General features: G+C 40.1%; 1 protein-coding gene across 6 annotated transcripts in view; it reads right to left on the bottom strand.

Moving 5' to 3' along the window:
- GABPB1 (GA binding protein transcription factor subunit beta 1) overlaps positions 1 to 20,864 on the bottom strand; it is a 25,942-nt gene extending 5,078 nt beyond the window's left edge. Inside the window, exons 1-9 of one of the 6 annotated variants that reach the window (XM_082322112.1) lie at positions 19,294 to 19,424; positions 12,535 to 12,638; positions 12,090 to 12,197; positions 11,021 to 11,188; positions 10,352 to 10,546; positions 9,093 to 9,240; positions 8,628 to 8,741; positions 3,481 to 3,666; positions 2,029 to 2,144 (exon numbers count right to left, since the gene is read on the bottom strand). In XM_082322112.1, coding sequence (XP_082178238.1) covers positions 2,029 to 2,144; positions 3,481 to 3,666; positions 8,628 to 8,741; positions 9,093 to 9,240; positions 10,352 to 10,546; positions 11,021 to 11,188; positions 12,090 to 12,197 — 1,035 coding nt within the window. In that variant the 5' untranslated portion in view covers positions 12,535 to 12,638; positions 19,294 to 19,424. Of the gene's footprint in view, positions 1 to 2,028; positions 2,145 to 3,480; positions 3,667 to 8,627; positions 8,742 to 9,092; positions 9,241 to 10,351; positions 10,547 to 11,020; positions 11,189 to 12,089; positions 12,198 to 12,534; positions 12,639 to 13,590; positions 16,676 to 19,293; positions 19,425 to 19,529; positions 19,617 to 20,362 lie in introns of those variants that run through there. The other 5 variants (XM_082322111.1, XM_082322113.1, XM_082322109.1 and 2 more) reach the window with 5 other exon arrangements.

Below are 20,864 nucleotides of genomic sequence, written 5' to 3'. Positions count from 1 at the left end.
GAAAAACAGAGTATCTGTGTGACAGGGTTTTTTTCTGCTGCCATCCTATGTTTAAAATACCAAACTGTTTAGGAAAACTGCCATCACTCTTCAAAATGAGCTGAAATGTTTGAACTTAACAGACCCAAAAGAGAAAAAAAATTCAAAAAACACACCACACTACAGCTTTAGTCATTCACAATACCTTCACAGGAAAGTTTATCACCTCACATGAATGGAAGGATGTTCAACTTAAAGACTTTCAAACTACTGTTAACTGTTCATACACTATGAATTCAGAACAGCTGAAGAAAGCAGTTTTAGCCTTGAATCAAGTCTTTATAATGAAATAAAGGAATGAATCACCAGTGGGGCAAAGAAACGAAACAATAAAGGTTTTCTACATTAAAAAAAATATTTTAATGAGGGGAGGGGTCCCACTCCCTCCACATTCAAGTATCTACCACCTTCTACAGTGTTGAAGGTTGAAGTGAACCGACTTTATGTGCACTTCTTTAATGTCCCTGTTATCAAAGTGAGGTAGCACCATACCCCTGTGAACTACAATAAGGCTCCTGAAGTCAACTGGCCTCCATGCAGAGGCAGAGGTCTGCATGTGCATTTCTAGTTGTACAGGCAGCGACAAAGTCATCAAAACTTGCACTTAAAAGTAACAGATAAAGTAACTCATTTAAACCAACTTCTTTTGATATCTGAGAAATGTGTTTAAAATATATAATTGAAACTGGTAATCCCCTTAAAAGAATTATTTGTACTGTTATACCAACTATTTGTAATTAGGAACAGGTCAATTTATTCCTTAACCAATCTAGATTTTTTTTTTCCTTCACCTAACAGAATTATTAAAATACTTAAGGAAACGTAATTTCCTTTAGGAATAATTCAGGCAGATGTTTAAAAGTGTGAACAAAAGAAATGCTTTTATTGTAACAGTCATACATTTAAAAAAAATGCAGCAAGAAAATTTCAACTGTCATGATAATCTGTAATGACCACCACAGCTGCAAAGGCCAAAAGTATTTGATGTGACAACTTAGGGACAGGGAAAGCAAGTGATGAAAGGTGGTAATTATTGTTATTAGACATGGATAACATATAGCACATACTGTACAATAAAAGGTTTTCAATTAGGCACAATTCGATAATATGAACAGAAGTTGGGTAATACAACTTTTGATAAATGAAATATCATGGAGTTGACAAAATGAGAACTTACAGCCTAGTCAAGGCAGACAGCAATTTTCATAAACTTTTGACCAAAGCTGGTCAGCACAGTTAGAAGTAGTAACAGACGAAGGAATGAGATGGTTGACCTATTGTAGTTAATATAAAAAAGCTATAATTTTAAATTGAACAGCTACATCTAATTGTCATCTATAAAAAAAAAAAAGCTCTCTCAATGTTGTTACGTCTTCTGCACTATAATTTAAAAAAAACAGGATCGTGCAAAGACATGTAATAGTAAACTGCTCCAGAATTTAAAAAAAGAAAAAAAAAAAAAAAGAAAAAAGAAAAAAGGGACAGATAAAAATTGACAAACACAGAATCTTACTGTTTCACATTTCCATTAACAGTTATCTAGATATCATGAATGGAAAGGAAACATTGCTAAAAATATGATCTCACAATCAGGACAAGCATGTGGTCGTAACAGAAAGATGCGGGTACAGTACTCTCATTCACTGCTAGCAGAAAGAGTAGAATTACTCGATAATATATCGGTACCTAGTTTTAAAAACTAGCTAGTGATCTTAAAGGAAAAATAAAAAAATTAAGTTATCAAATACTTAAACAAGTGTAACTTTTACGTGCACGACCAGAGGATGAAGCAAACAGCCCTCCTATATTCTTTTTACAACTTTGTAAAAGATTAATTCCAGTAACAGGGAAGACTGAACAAGTTATTGTTTCACACGCTTCATTCTTTGGTAACACAGAAATTAAACTCTAGAACAACACAAAAAACCACAACCAGATACTCAGTGCCGAACACTCTGGTTAACACATATCACGTAATATACTCCTTACTTCTATTTCTGCAGACTCCACACGATTTTCAACAATCTCAATGCACTGTCTCTTCACTGGCGGTTCTTCGCTTATCACAGTTTCTTCAGCAATGTCTGTTGCTGGAACTGTTAATACTGAAAACATATTTGTACATATAAATACATTTACTTCAAACAATATTTGCACTATATAAAATTCATATAATTAAGTAATTTTATTAACAGCAATAAAAATGCAAAGACTTTCCCTTATGAAAACACGACTTTATTATAAAGTGCACTATAAAGTCAGTGTAGGGAAAATTTACTAAAAACTTTAGCTGCTTGTATGCTAGTAAAGAATTTTAAAATTCTTTGCTGCTGAGGTCTACAATAGTTACCTGTCACTCTGGAGTACCATTGACATTTTTCACAGAGTAAACAGACATGGAGGTGAACTGCAGCAGAGTTACCAGTCTGTCAGTTCTGTAACTTAGGTAGCAGACCATCTCCTTTATAATGTTTCTGAAGCAAATACTAAATACAAAACTGGCTTTTGATTTTGATGAATTAGTAGCCTGAAAATCCAGTTGTTATTAACCTTGGAGGAAAAAAATGGGAACCTAAAGAAATTCATACTCTAATTTACTCATGCAACCATCTGGCAAATAAATGTTGTGACTATCACTTCAATTACTACCTACACACATTCGTGCTTTCTGATAACTAGCTGTACTTGTTCAGACAGACTGTGAACCAAATCATCTGTCTTCACTGTACAACTCTTCAAGCTCCACACTGGGAGTCCTCATAAAGAAACCAGAGAAGGAATAGTTTGTGTCCAAATAGCAGTGGCAGAGAATCTTTATTAAAAAGAAACCACCCAAAACACACACATGTCACAAAACAGCACTTGCTACACTAGCAGCTTCCACAAAGTACCTATGGCCCAACAGGACAATTCGTGTCACCCTGGCTTCACTGGTTCTGCCACTGCTCCTCTAAAATCTCAAGCATGTAAGACTTGGCTTTTGTTCTGTTAAGAACACACTCCATGGGACTTGCACAGCTTGCTTCATGCATCAGATTTCTAAACCCAACCTTCACCTCCCTGCAATTTTTCCAGCAAGGCAACATAAGTACTGGAAGAAGGCTTTTGTTTTACTCCATCTTCTGGTTTTCGTAACAAGTTTGCAAGAATCAAACTTACTGAAGGCAAAGCAAGTAGTTATCACCTTTCCCTTAAATGTCCCAGTTTTCTTCCATAGTTTAGTAATTCTTCCATTCTTTCTCCTAATGCAGAGACTCGGCTGACACGTGGTAACTCACTGAACTGCAGTGGCTCACATGTCTGAGCCTTTTGCATTATAAGAATTCAAATATGTATTTAAATTGATAATTACACAAAGTTCTCCAAGCTATTTGCACCTAACAATTTTTTATTATAACTAAATTAGTTCCTCAAGCTCAAATCGTACATGTTTCCACTCACCTTGCTGTCCATCTGGCATGGTCACAATGATCGGTTGCCCTATTCCACTGGTTGGAATTGAATGCAGATTACCAAGCTGAATGCCGTCTGTAACTATAGTAATAACTTGCTGACCTCCAGAACTGACAACTTGCTGAATAGCACCATCCACAGATTCTGCAGTCACTACCTCTTCTGTGGCCACAACTATTAACAGATTAGTAAAGGAAATAAGTCAATTTATAAATTAAGCTTTATGATTTCAAATGCATTTTGGTACAGCTGAGAAAAAAATGTCTTCCCTGTCTTTTAAAATTTTATAAACTCCCCCCCCCCCCAACACATTACTACATATTATATTGTTAATAGAAATCTTTCACCAGGCCAACATAAAGCACTAACATTTTGAAATACACATGCAACTCTGTCCTGGTTTACCTTGCTCAATAGAATAATTTTTTTATTTAGCATGTTTCCTAACAGACACATCCCACTCAAAACTGATGCTTTGGGTTCAGTGTTAATATGGCAGCAAGAACAAGGGCTGTTTTTAAGAATACAAATAACTTTTCCATTGTACATAAGCTGGACTAAGTTACACTAGCAGCGGAATTTAAAAAAAAAAAAAACAAAAAAAAAACCAACTTTAAATACTAGCTTGAAACTGCTCCTCAACCAGTCCCTTGCCAGGTGTACCTCAGGACCCAGCCCTGATTTCTCTGCTTACCATAACGGTCTTCAAGACAATAACAGACTGAAGGACCTCTAGAGAATCTTAAAGTTTTGTCTGTACTACATGGGTACTTCAAACTTAACCACAACTTTTTTTATTACACAAAGTATAGAACAGGACTAATGGAAAAGTTCTGCAGAGTTGACATTTTCACACCTTTGAAGGAGAAAGATAAAGCTAAAAAAGTAAAATAAGCATTGTATGTATATAATTTTATAAGCAAAAAAAAAAAATCCCAGCTCAACTAAATATTTCAAATTCATGATTCGATAATGAGTATACAGCAGTGAACTCTCACAGTTCTATATTACATCCATAAGTCAAGGTAAGATAAGGAAAAGACTGCATTCAGAACTACAACACATACCACAGCTTGCACTATACACTGTAACTGGGGTCTCACACTACCACCCTTTTTTTTTTTTTAAAACAAGATACTGAGAGAAAGAGCACTAGTAGCACAATCAAAGAATTTCAAGCACACTAACTCTAGTTTATTTTCAATTTGTCAGGGTAAAAGCAAAGCCTTTGATTTAAATAACAGACATTAGAGTGCTTTCTATCTACAGAGATAAAATTAAAACCCTATAGACTGTGTTGTGATGCTCGAGATGAGAGAAGGCAGATAAAACCCTGAAGCTTTCATCTTTTAAGTTAATTACAATATAACACACATACAAAAATCACTCTGTAGTTCAAATAATGACTGCAGTCATTGCCTTCTGAAGATCTTTATGTTCAGAGATTACTGTCCTACAGCACTGTTTAAATATTCATAGAGTGTTTATTCAGTAAACCAAAACAGTAAGTCCTACATGAATAAGTGGTGTTGTATTGAACATGATTTGGCTTCCAAGTACAGGCTCAGCAGTAAGAAAGACCACTGTCACCAAAAAATCCAAGTTGCAATTGCCAATACTAGCTGCTGTGGCAAACAGCTCTGATCTTTCAGTTTCAAACTCAACATTGGGCTTTTAGTTGTGGAAGGAAACATTATGAGGACTTCTTCAGACCTTGAAAGAAAAAAATGGAGATTTTGCCTAAAAAGAAGTTACTCTGTATAAAAGATAAATATCCCTATAAATACAGTCGTTATTCCTCCCTTGCTCTCCTTCCGTATCTATATCCATATAATCACTAGTTACCACACTACTTCATATGCTGAAGGAAAGCTGAAGTCATTTAAAACAGCACCACTGTTATTTCCAAGAATCTCTGTATTATGTGCATTATTTCCTTCTGCAGTGCGTGCGGGTGGAGAACACCTGCACACGCAGCAAGACACATGCCTAATTCCAACATAGAGCACACCAAACACTGCATTCCAACTACACATCTTAAACCAGATTTTTCTTTAATCCAACTCTGAGTCCATACATACATTATGCACCACATTTCTATGTAACACCCATGTCCTCATATATACTTCATTTGAGTAACAATTAAAAAAAAGCATGATTTTATTCAGCTCCAGTGAGAAGCACCTTTCTTTCTTTGGTTTTACAATATTGATGTGTTTTTAACTGTCAGACATGAAGAACTAGGGGGAAGAGATCAGGGTAAAGTTAACTTGGAAAGAAGAGAAAAACCTAGACAGAAACGACATAAAAGGCAGAACCTAAGTGCTTTGTCCAAGTTTATACAGTCTTAAATACAGGAGGCTAAGTACAAGGTAAGAGCCAAAACCAGAATTCTCAATCTTACAATTTTTGACAGTATTTATAAATGGATTTTTTACAAGATGAGCTCAAAGGGGTTTTTTTGTTGCTGTTTTTCTTCTTTTTTTTTTTCCTTGAACACATATACTACTAATACACAGGTGACAAAGAGCTGCTTTTGTATACTTCACACTTTATAGACTATTAAAGGAGTAAGAACCCAGGAAATAATTTGCAGACAGTAAGATTCTGCAAGATTGCCCATACATCTACATAAAAATCAAAGCAGAACAACTAAAATAAACAGGAGGGCTAGGTATGATGCACACTGCATTACTGAAGGTGGGAAGCTACTGCATCAAGACTTCAAGCTTATTCCTTCTGGCCTGTCATCTCCTGCCTCCTCTCTAATAATTCTTATCTTCAGTGGTTTACTGACATGTAACGTAGGTTACACTGCATCACTACATGGGTAGGGCCATGAAACGTGAGAACACTCTGTTAGTTACCAAAGTCTATCTACTACTGAGTCCCAGACACACATTTAATGCTCCGTAATCCTATGCAATCCCTTCTCAAGTTTCTCTCCTACAATTAGATCCGAGTTTCATTGAAACATATTAATTGATTGAAAACATCAGCAGCTTCTTCTGTAATGAAAGGCACTGCATTCTGGTTTTGGAATCATCCACTTCACTTGTAATATTTAAATGTCATAAAATAGTATAGCTGTACTTAGGTACTGCTTTGAGCAGTAGTAGAAGAGCTGTTTCAAGAAGAAAACCTGCAGGACTTCAAAATATTTAGAGATGAAAACTCAGGTATATGTTGGGATGCAGCTGTCATGCCAGCAAGTCTGAGGGTACAGATCTCTCCTATATTTTCAGTGAAAACTGTGTCCTTAAGAACGATATCATCTGCAGAGCTGAATTCTCTGAGAATTTAAGTACCAAAGACTTTGACCATGCAAAGTACCTCAGTTCTGTAAAATTGATCATACTGACCATCACCAACAAAAAAGCAAAATAAATGCATTTCTTTAGAAATGTGTTTAGAAAAATTCAGGTTACCATAAGCATCATAAATCCTTGATCGACAAAGGGTTGTTGCTCTCCATAGTGACCTCCAGTCACTGGCTTTGAAGTTAGGCTCATCTTGCTACATATCACATCACTTATCAGTGCTCAAAATCCCAAGCTAACTTTGAAATAAGGCTATAGTGCTACAGGTCAGTATAATAAATACTAAATCAACAAAAAAAGCCATCTGGCCTACCATAAAACTCCAGCAGCTACAGACATATACTGCCTAAGAAAACTGGGGAGCAACGTATGCAGAACAGCACCGGGCAAGTAAAGCATGCATGAAATACTTCACAGCTTTCTTTAGAAAGCCAGGTCTCCACCAAAACACCTTTGGGACTCTCAGAATAACAGAAGTTTTTATTCGAGTACACCATATAGCCTACTTCAGAGACAAAAACTAGGCATTTGTGTGTCCCAACGCTAACAAAGAATTAACATAGCACCTGACCTCCTGAGTGCTGGTTTTACCTGATTTTTTTTTTATGCAATGGCAAGATATTAACATACACGATAATGGACAAATATGGTCCGGAACAGAAGTTTAGTGTCATCCTCTTATAAAGTAACTTCCAATAATTCAGAAGCTTTTGATCACATTTTAACTTCATTGTAGATGGTATTGCAACTTGCTTAAATTATAAAAGGTCTTTTCCTTGCTTGTATCTCTCTCTTTCTCAAACCTGTCAGTGGTAATGACTAGTCTTTATAATCCACTTTGATTATAAGACTTCTGACTGCTATGTCTTTCTTCACTTTGCACGTTGTAATGAACAAAAGTGGAAAAAGTACACAAAGCAAGCACCACATTATTCAGAAAGAGTGGAGAAAGATATCCAGGGCAACTTGCAGAGTATAGAACCTTGACCAAGTTTTTTTTCAGACACAGCAGTAACTGGCGAAGACCCATGGGGCAGGGGTGAAGGGGTTTTGTGTTAAGAAAGAGGAATGCAAAACTTAAGAACTAGGGGCAATGGAATTCCTTGTGCCTTCCTGGCTTCTTGTCATGGCCCTACAGAATAAGGGAGCATGCATACAGCTGCAGTGAGGGATGCAGGCTGTTTCTTCCTAGGAGGGAAAGAATGTATTACTAGGCTTACGTTTGTTTACCTGAAGTGCCATGACAGCACACCAGCCTGAAGTGGGACATACTAATCGCTACATTGTATTATAAATGCAAATGCATTTATAGACAACATAGAATGCCTCAATGTTGAAAAGACGACCCATAGACATATCTAATGGGCAAACTGCACATTAAGATCACCAAATATTCTTGTGCCTTTTGGGTGAAAGATTAAGAAAACTGCTGACAAAGTATATGCAGACAACATTAGGGGCCATTTCCCAATACTTAACAGAAAGAAGCATTCAAAGAAAATTCTCCCACCAAATGCAACTAGACTGTATGTAGACAAAGATATGAATTCAATCTCCTGAATTATGCTTGCTTTCAGCAAGATGAATGCTACTCACATTAGGCACAGAACTACCAGCTGTGGTCAGAAATCTTATTAAGAACTAATTGTACATACAAATCTGGCAACCTTCCAGCAGAAAGTAAAGGAAAAATTTTGTTCATGCTGAAAAAAGGAAGGAAGAGTATCATCTCATTTCTGTATGAACTGTATCTCCGAAAAGCACCAATTATGTACTTTTAGTTTAATAAATGAGGTTAAATGACTGCTTTCTAACCTGGTGTTTCTGAAGAATTAGACAGTGGAGCTGATGCTTCTGCTAAAGCTGCCAACGTGGCTAATACTGATGTTGATGAATTTCCAAACTGTACAGCAGACACTCCTGTTTCATCTAGTGGGATGAAAAAAAAAGTTAGCTCAAGTTTTAAACCAGTGAAGTCCCTTTTTTTATTATTATTATTGCACTGAAGCTTCTAACACACACTCTGTTCTCAGCAACATTCTGCTAAACCAAAGTGCTATTCTGAAGGCAAGTTTGTTAAGCAAATACAACTTCTGATAATTATCTCTGTGAAGACTGTTGTTTTAAGTACCTAGATATTTACAACACATAAAAAACATTGAAGAGGAACATGGTAACTAGTCTATTCTTACCACTGTTTTTCCTCAAGTCTTTTCACTAAATGGTGAAAATCAGTTAAAGTATAAAATCCCAGTAGCTGTCCTACAGGCATCTAAATACCTGTTCCATTTGATGTATTTGCAGAAGATACCAGACCTGTTAGGTTCACCACCCCTCCAGGTCCGATGATGAACTGCGGTGTTGCTGCATGTATCGTCACAGTGTCTGGACTCTCTGGATTTGTATTGATTTGGTTCTGCATTGCAATCTAGGAGACAAAGGTAATAATATTCCAACTGTAGGTATAAAGAAGCTATTTACCTTGTAAGAACTAGAATTATTGCACATTCCACTCAAACAGGGAGGATCTCCCTCATTATACTCACGCAATATACACACATCGTGTCACATCTTGTACTCTATGTAAGTATATGAGAAACATTTTTTTTGGCTGAAATCTAAAGACAAAAAGTCTGTTGAAGTGAAAGACTGCTACTTCTCCTTAGCAGTTATTGTAAACAAAGAGGACCATATAAAGACAAGGCCCTTTTGTAGATGTGCAAGCTCAAGTATCTAAAATAGAGGCCTGAAGAACCAAGATTGCTGTCGCAGCTACATGCCACGAAAATCGGCTCTGACAGCTTAGTAATTGCTATGAATTGTAGATGGCATTCTTCTTTCTGTCCTTCTTTGAATTATAATTGACTTTTATTTACTCTATCCTTTCCGCAATGAAGAGGAGGCTGAAGGAACAGACCATAAGTTCATACAGTTCAAGATGTAGGGGAACGACATCATACAGTGGCATAATGGTATTTTTCATTTGCTTTCTGTTCTTTTCTCAATAATGCTTAGCACTTAATTTGCCTTTAAGAACACTATTGAATAGCGAGACAATTCCATTAAACTAACTATTATAATCCCAATCCTAATTGCTTCTCCAACAATTCAATCCTAGTTTCTCTAATTCTGGAAAAAATGTCATCTCTTCTCTCCTCTCCTGAACTCCAATTGTTAGAAATTAACATTCATATACTAAGCTAATTTAACACTAGCCTATAGTCAAAACATATTGCCAGAGTAGGGAGCTAAGTTTTACACCTTGCTTGTGAAGACTCTACTTAGTTCTGTGTACTACAACACTCAAATTTAAGAAAATAAAGGATACTTATCCTTGACTTTGTAGATGGTGAAAACACTCTTCGGCCAACTAACGTTTACTAACATTAATCTCATTTCCACCTCATGAAATAGACTGGAGTTTAGCAGTATCAGTCAATACATGGTCTCACAGCTGCTATATTAAAAGCTTAGTTTATCCCATGTGTAAACAAGTACTTTGCTGTAAAGTTCCCTTAACATCATGAATCAAAAGTTACCTGTAATATTTCTGCAAGGTCTTCATTTCCATTGTCTACTGCAATATCTAATGCCGTTTTGCAAAATTTACTCTGAGCATGAACATCTGCTCCGTACTTTATTAAGAGTTCTACAACTTCTTGGTGGTTGTGTTCAGTAGCCCAATGAAGTGCAGTCATTTTGAGCATGTCCTTCGCATTGACATCAGCACCGTGCTACAAACAAGATCATCGCATAAACTATGTCATTAGAAGTATCCGAATTAAATAATGCTGGTCACAGAATAAAGCCCAAAATTGTCTTTCTCCAGCAGTAATGTCCTGTTATCTTACATTTACAGATTTATTAAAAGTACTTCAATCTAACTACCAAATAAATTATTTACCTCAGAGGATTAAAGACTCCCTAAAACATAACATGCCTTGGTTCTAAAAATTGTCACTCACACAATGTCAAATTAGGAAGTAGTCTTATTTTGAAACAGCAATAAATAATTCACCTGAAATCATGATGACTTTAATGCTAAAATAAATTACAGTTTAATAGGAAAACAAAGCACTCAATGCACACAATATAAATATTCATATCATTTCAATGTTGGTTTCATGATTAAAAGGAAACTGCAAATATTTGATCATAAACCATTGTAATATCCCCACCTCAGACCCTGTTTCAGCAGCAGCCTTTACCTTAAGTAAGACTTCTACTATGCTGGCATGGCCCTCTGATGCTGCCATATGTAATGGAGTTCTGTCCACTTTGGTTCTGGCATCCCGACTTACACCTGCTCGCAGCAACACTTCTGTTGTTGAGTAGTGTCCATACTGTGCTGCTAGATGAAGTGGAGATGTGCCCAACTGTAATGTAGTGGAAAAAAGTGGAGTTTTAACACATGTCAGTATGAAGTATTTCTTCTTATTCTGGAGCTATGAAACTCAGGTGTCAGGCCACCACTTCAAAATCATTTTCCCTTGCAGTCTCAAGGAAAGAAGCTGTCAGGGCTTTTACAGAGTTTGAAGAGGAAAAAAAAAGAAGTTTAAATGTATAATTTTTTTCCAATAATCACAACACACTAAAAACAGCTCACTGGAAGCAACTTTTTGAGGTCTGTGCTGTGTTTTTTCTGTCTTTTTGAGGTGTGATGTTTCAAGGGGCCTAACCCCATTTTTAGTGTTGGTCAGCATGCCATACCAACACTGGAAGGGACCTGTGGAAGTCATTTAAGTCCAACCTCCTGCTCAAAATGGAGATGACTTGAAAGTTAGGTAAGTTAAGTAGATTAAGGCTCTAAAGAGCTTGTAAATACCCTAGAATTTTGGGTACCTAACCTCCCTATACAACCTATTTAAAAATAGGCACCTCCAAAAGACAACTCAGAGTCCCTATATCAGGAAACCCTCAGCTGCACATAATAGATAGTTAGGACTGCTTTCTTAATTCAGACCTCTTACTATACTAAATGCATAAACACAATAACTAGGAGGATGATTGCTGCTTTCTCCCATTAACCATTCCAAAATTTATCTTAAACACCACCAGAACAAGCTCATTCACAGTCTGTTACTAAAATCAGCAGGAGGTCATATGAATAAACAGACAATTTTAATTTTAAATTAGGCATTAGATGACGTAACTGCAGAATTCCAAGAGGAAATTCCCAAGACTTGCAATATAAATGCTTAATTGTAATAATCCTATATTCTTCTTCAGGTGAGAAAAGTAAGATGATTTACCAAACACTGCAAAAGTTTTCATTACCCAATCTGTGGTAAAAGGTGCTCCATTTGCCATCAAAATGCGAACTTCGTCATCTTGACCTGCTCGTGCAGCTTCTAAAAGTTTCTTTCCCAAATCTACTAGTGACATCTAGCAAAGGACATAAAGGAATACAAAGAAAAAGTAATAACATTAATACTATTTTAAGTACACACATGCCACTGTCATTTTTTTAAATTATTTCTTAACTACTCTGAAAACTTCAAAAACTGGAGTTGGTATTTTAGCCATGAGAACAAGCTTTATTGATTACAATAAGCAGCTTGATTTTAGAATTACTTTTGTCAGCCAAACAGAACTGACACTGAGGTGAAGATTTCAGTATTACAATGCTGTAACCATAGCAGCTGCAAAGTTATATCAAACTAAATTTAAATTGAACTGGATGCACATTTCTTATAGCAGAAAGTGGTTTAGAAGCTCTCACCTGATACTGCAACCTGCTGCAGCTTTGTCCAGCTTTCAAATGGTACTACATCATGGCTGCTATGTCACACGCCCAAAGGCATTACAGTCACGTATCCAAAATGCCTATATGTATTTAAGAGGTACCACTATGTAAACGCATTTAGGTAGATGCGAAACACAAGACCTTTCTGACATCTTGTCCATCACTATCACTTCATTTTGTTCACCCTAAAACATAATTTCTGTATTCCTAGCTATAAAATAATGCAATAGGTATATATTATTGTACTATTTACATCAGATAGACGAACTAAAATGTCTGCCTGAAAACAAACATTACTACCTGCTTCAACTGTCTACAGTTACTAAAAACCATGTGAAGTGCAAAATTTTGACTGAGACATGACCAAGATCCTAGCTGAAAAACTTTCACATCATCTTTAGGTAATCACCCTTTTACAGCACTCAAAGTTCCATATAATACAGACCACACAAAACTATATATACATGTAGACAAATGACACCTATCTATGTTTCTGTTGCATCAAAGATTTCCTAGTATAACAACTTTTAAAAACTACTCTATTTCATATTTGCTATTAAATTTGTTCAGTAAAAAGAAAATTTAGAACTAAACCATAACTCATGCTACTAGCCAAAATATATCATTAATGTTTTAGTCCTATACCTATGTTTCCCACTACCAGGATGCTAAGAATGGAATTACTTTCGTAAGTTTGGCTTCCAGTCTCAAGCAAAGTTAAGCCGGTATTACTAATAACAGCAGTTGCAAGGCCATGCAGCCAATTTCCTACACAAAGTTAGAGTATATCAGTTCAGAAAGAAATCCCAGTAGGACCATTTTTTATCTCTTTTCTTAAACATACACTTCTATCACAAAACCAACATACTTAGAAAGTCCTCTGCACCTAGCTCAACTGGCAAAATCTGTGTGGTATATTGCTCAATAAGCTGAAAGCTACTGACTTTGGAAGAAATTAGAGAGGAAGATGGAAATACTGCAAATGCAGAATTCCAACATGTATCAGTAGAGCCATGAACTGGAGCAGTTTACCTCTTTGTCTACAGAACTGACTGCAGGCAGCAATATCCCCTTCACCAAGATAATACTCCATTTATGTCCATCCTTCTAGTACACATGGACATGTCGATTTGTCTCCAGCCAGAAAAAGGAAGAGGAGCAGGAAGGTGGCAGGACAGGACAAATACTGACAATGGGAAAAGGAAGGAAAAAAGGAGCACAGAGTCAGATGCAGAGGAAGGGACAACAGTTGACTCTCTTCCATAAAGAAAAAGAGCAAAAAAGAAACAGGAATAAGAGAAAATCTACTATCCCCATTAAAGGGAGACACGAGGAGTAATGATATAAAACAATAACAGGACAGAGAGGGCATTTGGCAAGTGCAGCAGTGAAATGAAGGAATATAGCACTTTCTTTATATGGCACCCTTTGGGGGGCGGGGGGAGGGGCACACAATTTAAGAAGGAAAAAAGCACACACAGACATACGCGCTTTTTCTGGTGGTCTAATACCTCCATATCAAGGTCCTCAGAGGCAAAAAGAAAGCTGGAACTTAATGCAAAATACTGAAGTTAGGAACTAATTCGGAAAGAATTAATTTTCCTAATATTTATTTTTGTTTTAAACACCAGTAGAGAAAAGGAACTAAAAGTCTCGTTTTGGAGTTACAGAATAATTCAGGCTGGACAGGACCTCTCAAGGTCACCTAGTTCAATCTCCCAGTCAGAGCTGGCCCAGGCTGTGCAGGACTCGGTCCTGCTGAGTTCTGAATGCCTCTGTGGATGAACATCCCACCACTTCTTCAGCCTCATTCCAGTGTCCAGCCACCTTCATGGTGAGAGCTGCCTTCTGTGTATACCTGTCTTTCTCCACTGACCAAAAAGACAGCCTTGATAACAAGCTTATACTTGATGTCTGCTAGACAACAAAAAGAGGTGAATTAAATTACAGTCTGTACATCTAAAAACTACACCTATTTGGAACCCACTGACCACATCTACACTAGTGAAATAAACTGCAAAGTTGTTACCAAAACCCTATGCAGCAAAACCAAGCAGCAAAAAAATTCAATTACGGTGGTCTGCAAACTACAAGTCTCACTCCCAGGAGATGTTAGAGCAAGCTTCAGCCTGAGACTGACACCTTTTCAGAGTCTCTCTGAAGCACTACTGTTGAACACACTGTCAGAGTGACAGTACATCAGTTTTCAATGCAAAACTAAACAGCATTGTACTACTCAGTAAGAAATGTTCTTATCAAGGAAAAAAGAGGGACATGTAATATCATACATGACATAACCTTCATTACCACGTGTTACTTACATTAACCAACACTCTCTTGGTTGATATAAAGTGTTTATATTTTAAACAAGAACAAAATATCACAGAAGTTCACATATGTTTCACGATGCAGAATTTTAACTTCAGTTAAAATGACATAAATTTATTTTAGAAACGAAGTAAAAGTTTCACTTCTCATAGGGTACTTGAAAGCATGCTTGGGCCATCTAGTGGAAGAAAGTTAAAAACCTAGCAAAATTACACAAACTCAAAAATCACATCATATGTCAATAATGCACCAACAACAGCAACTGATGAGGCCTTTCCAACAAAAGACTCATGCACATTTAGTCACTTTTAACCAACAAATGCTAGCATTCACAAAATTTCTCAAGAGTAGTCAACCCAAAGCTGATTTCTACTTGACAGACCGTTCCAAGGACCGGTATTGTAAGGTCAGGAAACCCTTGAGTAACAACATGCCCCACACTTCCCCCCATGCTCTTCCACTGCTAGTACTGGGACACACCGAGAAGGGGCTGCAGTGTCAGAATTGCACTTTCTTCCCTTTCCAGAAAAATTCTTCAGCTGCTCTCCTCAGATCAGTTAGTCACACTACAATAGCACAGTGACACTATCAAAAGCAAAGTTCTATATATAGTACAATAAAATATATTTAAAATTTAAATAATATTTCCATTTCAAAGCAGCACTCAGTCAAGTACCACTGCTACTCCATGTAGTGTTACAAATGAACTCTGCTGAACTGTGTTAGAGGATACTCTTCAGTAACTGTGTCACTTCCATCAAGCTTGGCTAGCACGACAGCTGGATAAGGCTTTATAAGGGGATTCTTTCAGACAATAAAAACATCACCAGCTCTGAAATAAAGTCTTGCGACTATTATAGTTATTCTTATGGCAATCTGAGTATGTTTTCAGGCTTCTAACAGCTCCTATACAACTGTGTTAACAGAGAGTTCTGCCTACAATTGAGTAAATAGGGAAGAGCTTCTGCTGGGTTTGGACTTCTCTGCATTAACCACCTCCTGAACTTCCACATTTCATTACTGCAATGCATTCTGTCCAGTATCGTTAGCCAGATGCCACGATGAACTGGTAATTAAAATTTACATCAAATTATTATTCCTATTTTACTTCTGTTCAATAGGAAATCATACTGCTTTTTTGTATCTATCTTAGATTTAAGTTTTTATACATTCTGTAAAACTCTGAACATCATGCTGTTACCAGAGGGGTATATAACTTGACCAGAGTTTAGGTGGAACTGTGCGCAAAATGGGCTCTGTGGGGAGGAAGAAGAGCTGAAAAACATGCAGCTTGGGAAGCCTGGGGTCCCACACCACAGCCTACAGGCAACAGAGCAGCAGAACCTGCAGTCCACAGGACGAAGACTAAGTATGGCTTAAAATATTGCAGCACCTTTCAGACTCATGTCCCGCCCCAAGGATCCTCGACCCAGCCTTTATTCCCCTTCTACCACTGCAGCGGTGAACATCAGCCAGTCAGAATCAACAGGCACAAAACAGTTGCTGCAGAACACCCGCTAACATGGAGATCTTGCAGCCGCCAGTGTACGCCAAGGCATGCTCCTAGAAGGGACATACTTACACTAGAAGAGCACGGACTGCACTGGTGCAACTTACTGGAAGGTAAACTAAATCAACATACACCCTATCTATGATGAGGATTTGCAATCATTCCTAAAAACTCCAGGATGATGTTCCATAAAATGCTAATTAAACAGGTTTCCCTACTGAAGATATCTTGGAAGATAGGTTGAGACCCGTCATCTCTCACACCCCTTACGTCTGGAAAAAGAATGCCCTTTTCAGAATGTCTTTTTCTTTCACTATTTAAAAAAAAAAAAAAAAAAAAAAAAAAAAAAATCAGCCTGCTTCCCCAGACCTGATCTTCAGAAATGCTATCATCCTACTGATTTCAACATTGCACAGTATCGCTAGAAATTCAGAATAGCAATTTCTAACTAATTTTATATGTCTATCCATACCAAGGTCAAAAATATTTTTAAGTACAGAGTATAAGTAATCAGCAATAACTTTTAAAACCTTTAATCAAGCACTCAGTTTTCATCATTATTAGAATTGAAATAATAGGATCAACTTGCTTTGTTTTTTTACATCCTGATGTAACAGCACAATACTAGAACTCAGAACAACTCTTCAAAAAGTTTTTTATTTCAATTACAGTTTTGTACCTTTTAAAGGAACCAGAAGGTCTGCATTAAACTTAGGTGTATTTCCATGTGCTAGCATCTCTTAAAAACTTGGGTATTTTACCTTGTGTATCATTTAATAGTGATTATAGCGACTTACATGGGATAAACTCAAAAAGATCCTGTATTGTTTCCTAAGGGAATCACGCCCTTCCAAATGTATTTTGACAGTGACTTCACACGTCATACTTCAAATCTTAATATAAATATCATAGGCTTAGAGTATCCACAGCTCTATTACGATAATGAAAATTACACTAACATATTAATAAGTCGGCTTTAATTCCAGCACTTTCAGCTTTCCTCTATGACTGTGTTGTGTTTGCAACTAAATTCTCTCCAGTTTGTTTAAAGAGCAACATGACCTTCATGTTGGACTATGTATGCATCAGATGAAAAAAAAACTGATCTGAGAAAAGAGATCAGAAAAGCAAACATATTGTTGGAATAGTTTAGTGGTTAAGATAGTCAAGGTTGTATTTATGCAGGTCTGTCCTCCAGTTAGGTTCATACGTTAATTTAAATTAGCACCAATCATCAAAGTAACTCCATTAAATAATGCAGCTGGTAGAAAAGTCTTGTCCTTAAAAAGGAGAGCACAGATTTGGCAGTTATCTGCAACAAAATGCAACAACTAAAAAACATGATTATGCAACAAGGGTGAACCACTGGCACCAACCAAGATTTGGGTTGGCACTGCCAACAACTACAAAGGTTTCACAGATAAGTTTGGCACTGGATACCAAAAAGGTTACATTACGGCAGCTACGACTGACATGAAGAATCTAAGGGCTTGTGATGTAGCCTTTGAACTGCTTTAGAGCCTTAGGAGTGTATCTCAGATTAACTGAAACTTGAAAATATCCTCAAACAAAAATCACCAGCCTCTCTAATTAAAGCATCTGTTTTATCACGAGGAATCTTCCTCGGCAGTTTCTGTCTAGCACACAGGCCCAAAAAAACCTAGAAAACAAACTGTTTTCAGCAAAGAAAGTGGGTCACGAACAAGAGTCTACACCTAGTGTATGCTGATCTGCCATAGATACTCTTAACCTTACACAGCAGATTTGTGTACCATTACAAGTATTTCTATGTGCGTACACACATCAACCAAACTACTTAGTCTTACTAATACTTCAGAAGTCATGACTAATTTAAAGGAAAACATTAAGCTACTCCAAGGTGCGCATTCACAACTTTTAGCACATTTAACTCTAACATGCAGCATTTGCCATTAAATAAAGCTGCCTTAGTAAGCAGGTTAGAAGACAACATACAATGCTTTAAGTTAAAAACTCTAAGCACGCAAGACTTCCTAGAGGGGGCTTCACCGACGTGTTATCAGTGTCTCACCAACAGGAACGACTTTGAGTAGCAGGAGATAAAAGAAAAACGACAGTCCGAACTAACACGTCTTATCCCACGCTTAGGCTCCCGTCGTACGCTTTATTAAGAGTCCAAAGCAAGAGTTACAGACTCGGGGTGAGGGACACTGCAGAGGAGGGAAGCGCTCCCCTCAGGGCACCTTTGGCGCCAAGCTCCAGCACGCAGCGCAGCCGCCCCCGGGCCGCGACAGAGGCCGGCCACGCCGCCCCACGCGAGGCCCGAGACCGTCCCCACGCGGCCCAGACCGGGCTGCCCGGCGGGGAAAGACGCGGGACGAGCCGGGACGAGCCGGGCCCCGCTCTGCCCCTCGGCGGCCGGGCCCCTCGCCGGGCGCACCGCCCTCGCCCGGGCCTGCGCGGCAGCCGCGGGGAGAGGGGCCGCCGCGGGCGGCCGGGCCCCGAGGCGCCCCGTCCCCGTCCCCGTCCCCCCCCCTCCGCCCCGCCGGCCGCGCGGCGGCCCCCGACCCCGGCGCAGGCCCTGCCCCGCAGGCCGCGCCCGGCGCCCCCGCGGGCCGCCCAGGCCGCCGCCGCGGCCCAGGCCGCCGCCGGCGCTGCCCGCGCCCCCCGCGCGGCGGGGTCCCCGGAAGGCCGGCCAGCGCGCCCGCTCTCCCCAACAGGAAATCCTGGCTGGGCTGGGCGCTGCGGAGGGAGCCGCGGCGCCGGGTTCCGGGGGAAGTGGAATTATTTTTTACCAGCGAAGAGATCAACTTCCACATCCGGTAACAGGGCCCTATACAAAGGCGCAGACTGACCTGGAAAAGCTTGGCCGGCCCGGGGGGGTGAGGGAGAGACGGGGCGCGGGGATGGGACCTTACCGTGCTGCCGGCCCGGCCGCCGCCGCCGCGACAACAACCAGGGGCGCCGGAGGCCGCCGCTCATCGGCGCCCAAAAGCCCCACACAAAAGTCCCCGCTGCGCCTGGCGGAGGGACACGGCGGGCGGAGGGGAGGGGCGGGGAGCGGCGCCGCGCTGCCCCGCCGCCGGCCCGCGCCCGGGCGAGAGGCGGCGCGGCGCGGCCGCGGGCAGCGGCTGGAGGGGCGCCCGGCACTTACCATGGGGTGCAGGGATTATCTTATTACACAGACATCCCCGGCAAAAGGGGCTCGGCGGAGGGATACGGCCTCTGTGCCGCCCGCCGCGCATGCGCGGCGGCGCGGGGAAAGGCGGGGGAAGCGGGGACTGGAGGGGCCCGCCATGTTCCGTCCCGCTTCCCGCCCGGCGGGGGGCAGGGCGCTGCCCGCCGCTCTCGGCCGGCCCCGGCGGGTGGAGGCGAGCTGTCACCGCGCCGCGGGGGCGGGGAGCCTCCCTAAAAGAGGCTTAAATAAGAAAGAGGGTGGGCGTCCCGCACGCCGGCCTTCCCGGGGCTCCTCTTTGCCGCAGGGTGGCGGGGCTTGCTCTTCCCGCCTCATGGCTGCTGGGGCTCCGATTGTGCTCCCAGGCGAGGGTGCCCTGACTGAGCAAGGGCTTCGCTGCCTTGCCTCCCCCGAGCTTTAGCTACGCTTTGGGATCACAGAGATGGGATGTGATATGGATGACCGCTCCAGAATGATCCTAAGCCCTTGCTGCTCTGTCAGAGAGCTCCGGCCTTCAGTCCCAAACTGGCGCTGGACCTGCCATCCCAGCCCCTGCAATGTTTCTCCTAGTTATGGTTCAACAGTGCAGAACGGTCATGCTCACATTCTCCCCAAAGCTATTGCAAGTCACAAATCTTCTGACACCACTGTAAAGCATAGATCCCGTAATCTACATCCTTTAGAAAAAGGTATCAATCACAAAATTCCACTCTCTTATTTTGGAGATCGTAATACCTACGAGATACTTGTAATCAGAGGAATACTTCTAACAACATTGTTTACAGATCCATTATTTTTTGCCCTTGACTTACCTAACACAGCTTTGGAGAAAATACAGATAACCAGATTCCAGAGAGCGAACCTTGTCTCACAGATATCACAGAACTGAAACCTCGAGTCACTGCTGAAAGAGACCCGTTCAGGTCAGGAGAGACAACTGCGTTTCCCGCGCGTGGCGGCAGAACAGCCCTCGGCTGAGCGCGATGGCTTACGCTGCCCTGGCTGACCGGACTCCCTCCCGTTCTTGCAGTATTTTTGATTCGAGTTAGGCTGCAGGGAGGAATTCTCCATGCGCTTTTTGGAAAGCCAGTTAATCCTTCTTTATATGTTGTCACCTGGCCCGGGGGACCTGTTGACTTATTTTTCTAGGGGTGATCAGCCAGAAGGCGGCACTAGAGAACAAGTCGAGACACCTCCTCTCGGGGCTGTCACTTGTCACCAGGGCACGGAAACCTTAAATCCAGCCTTCATCACATCTCTTTTCCGTTGTTGGTAAGTGTTCTGTGTCTCTCAACAAGCATTTAGCTTGCCATA

Source organism: Platalea leucorodia (assembly GCF_965183815.1).
Source record: "Platalea leucorodia genome assembly, chromosome: 9".
Lineage (NCBI taxonomy): Eukaryota > Metazoa > Chordata > Aves > Pelecaniformes > Threskiornithidae > Platalea > Platalea leucorodia.
This window is presented reverse-complemented; position numbering and strand designations above follow the sequence as displayed.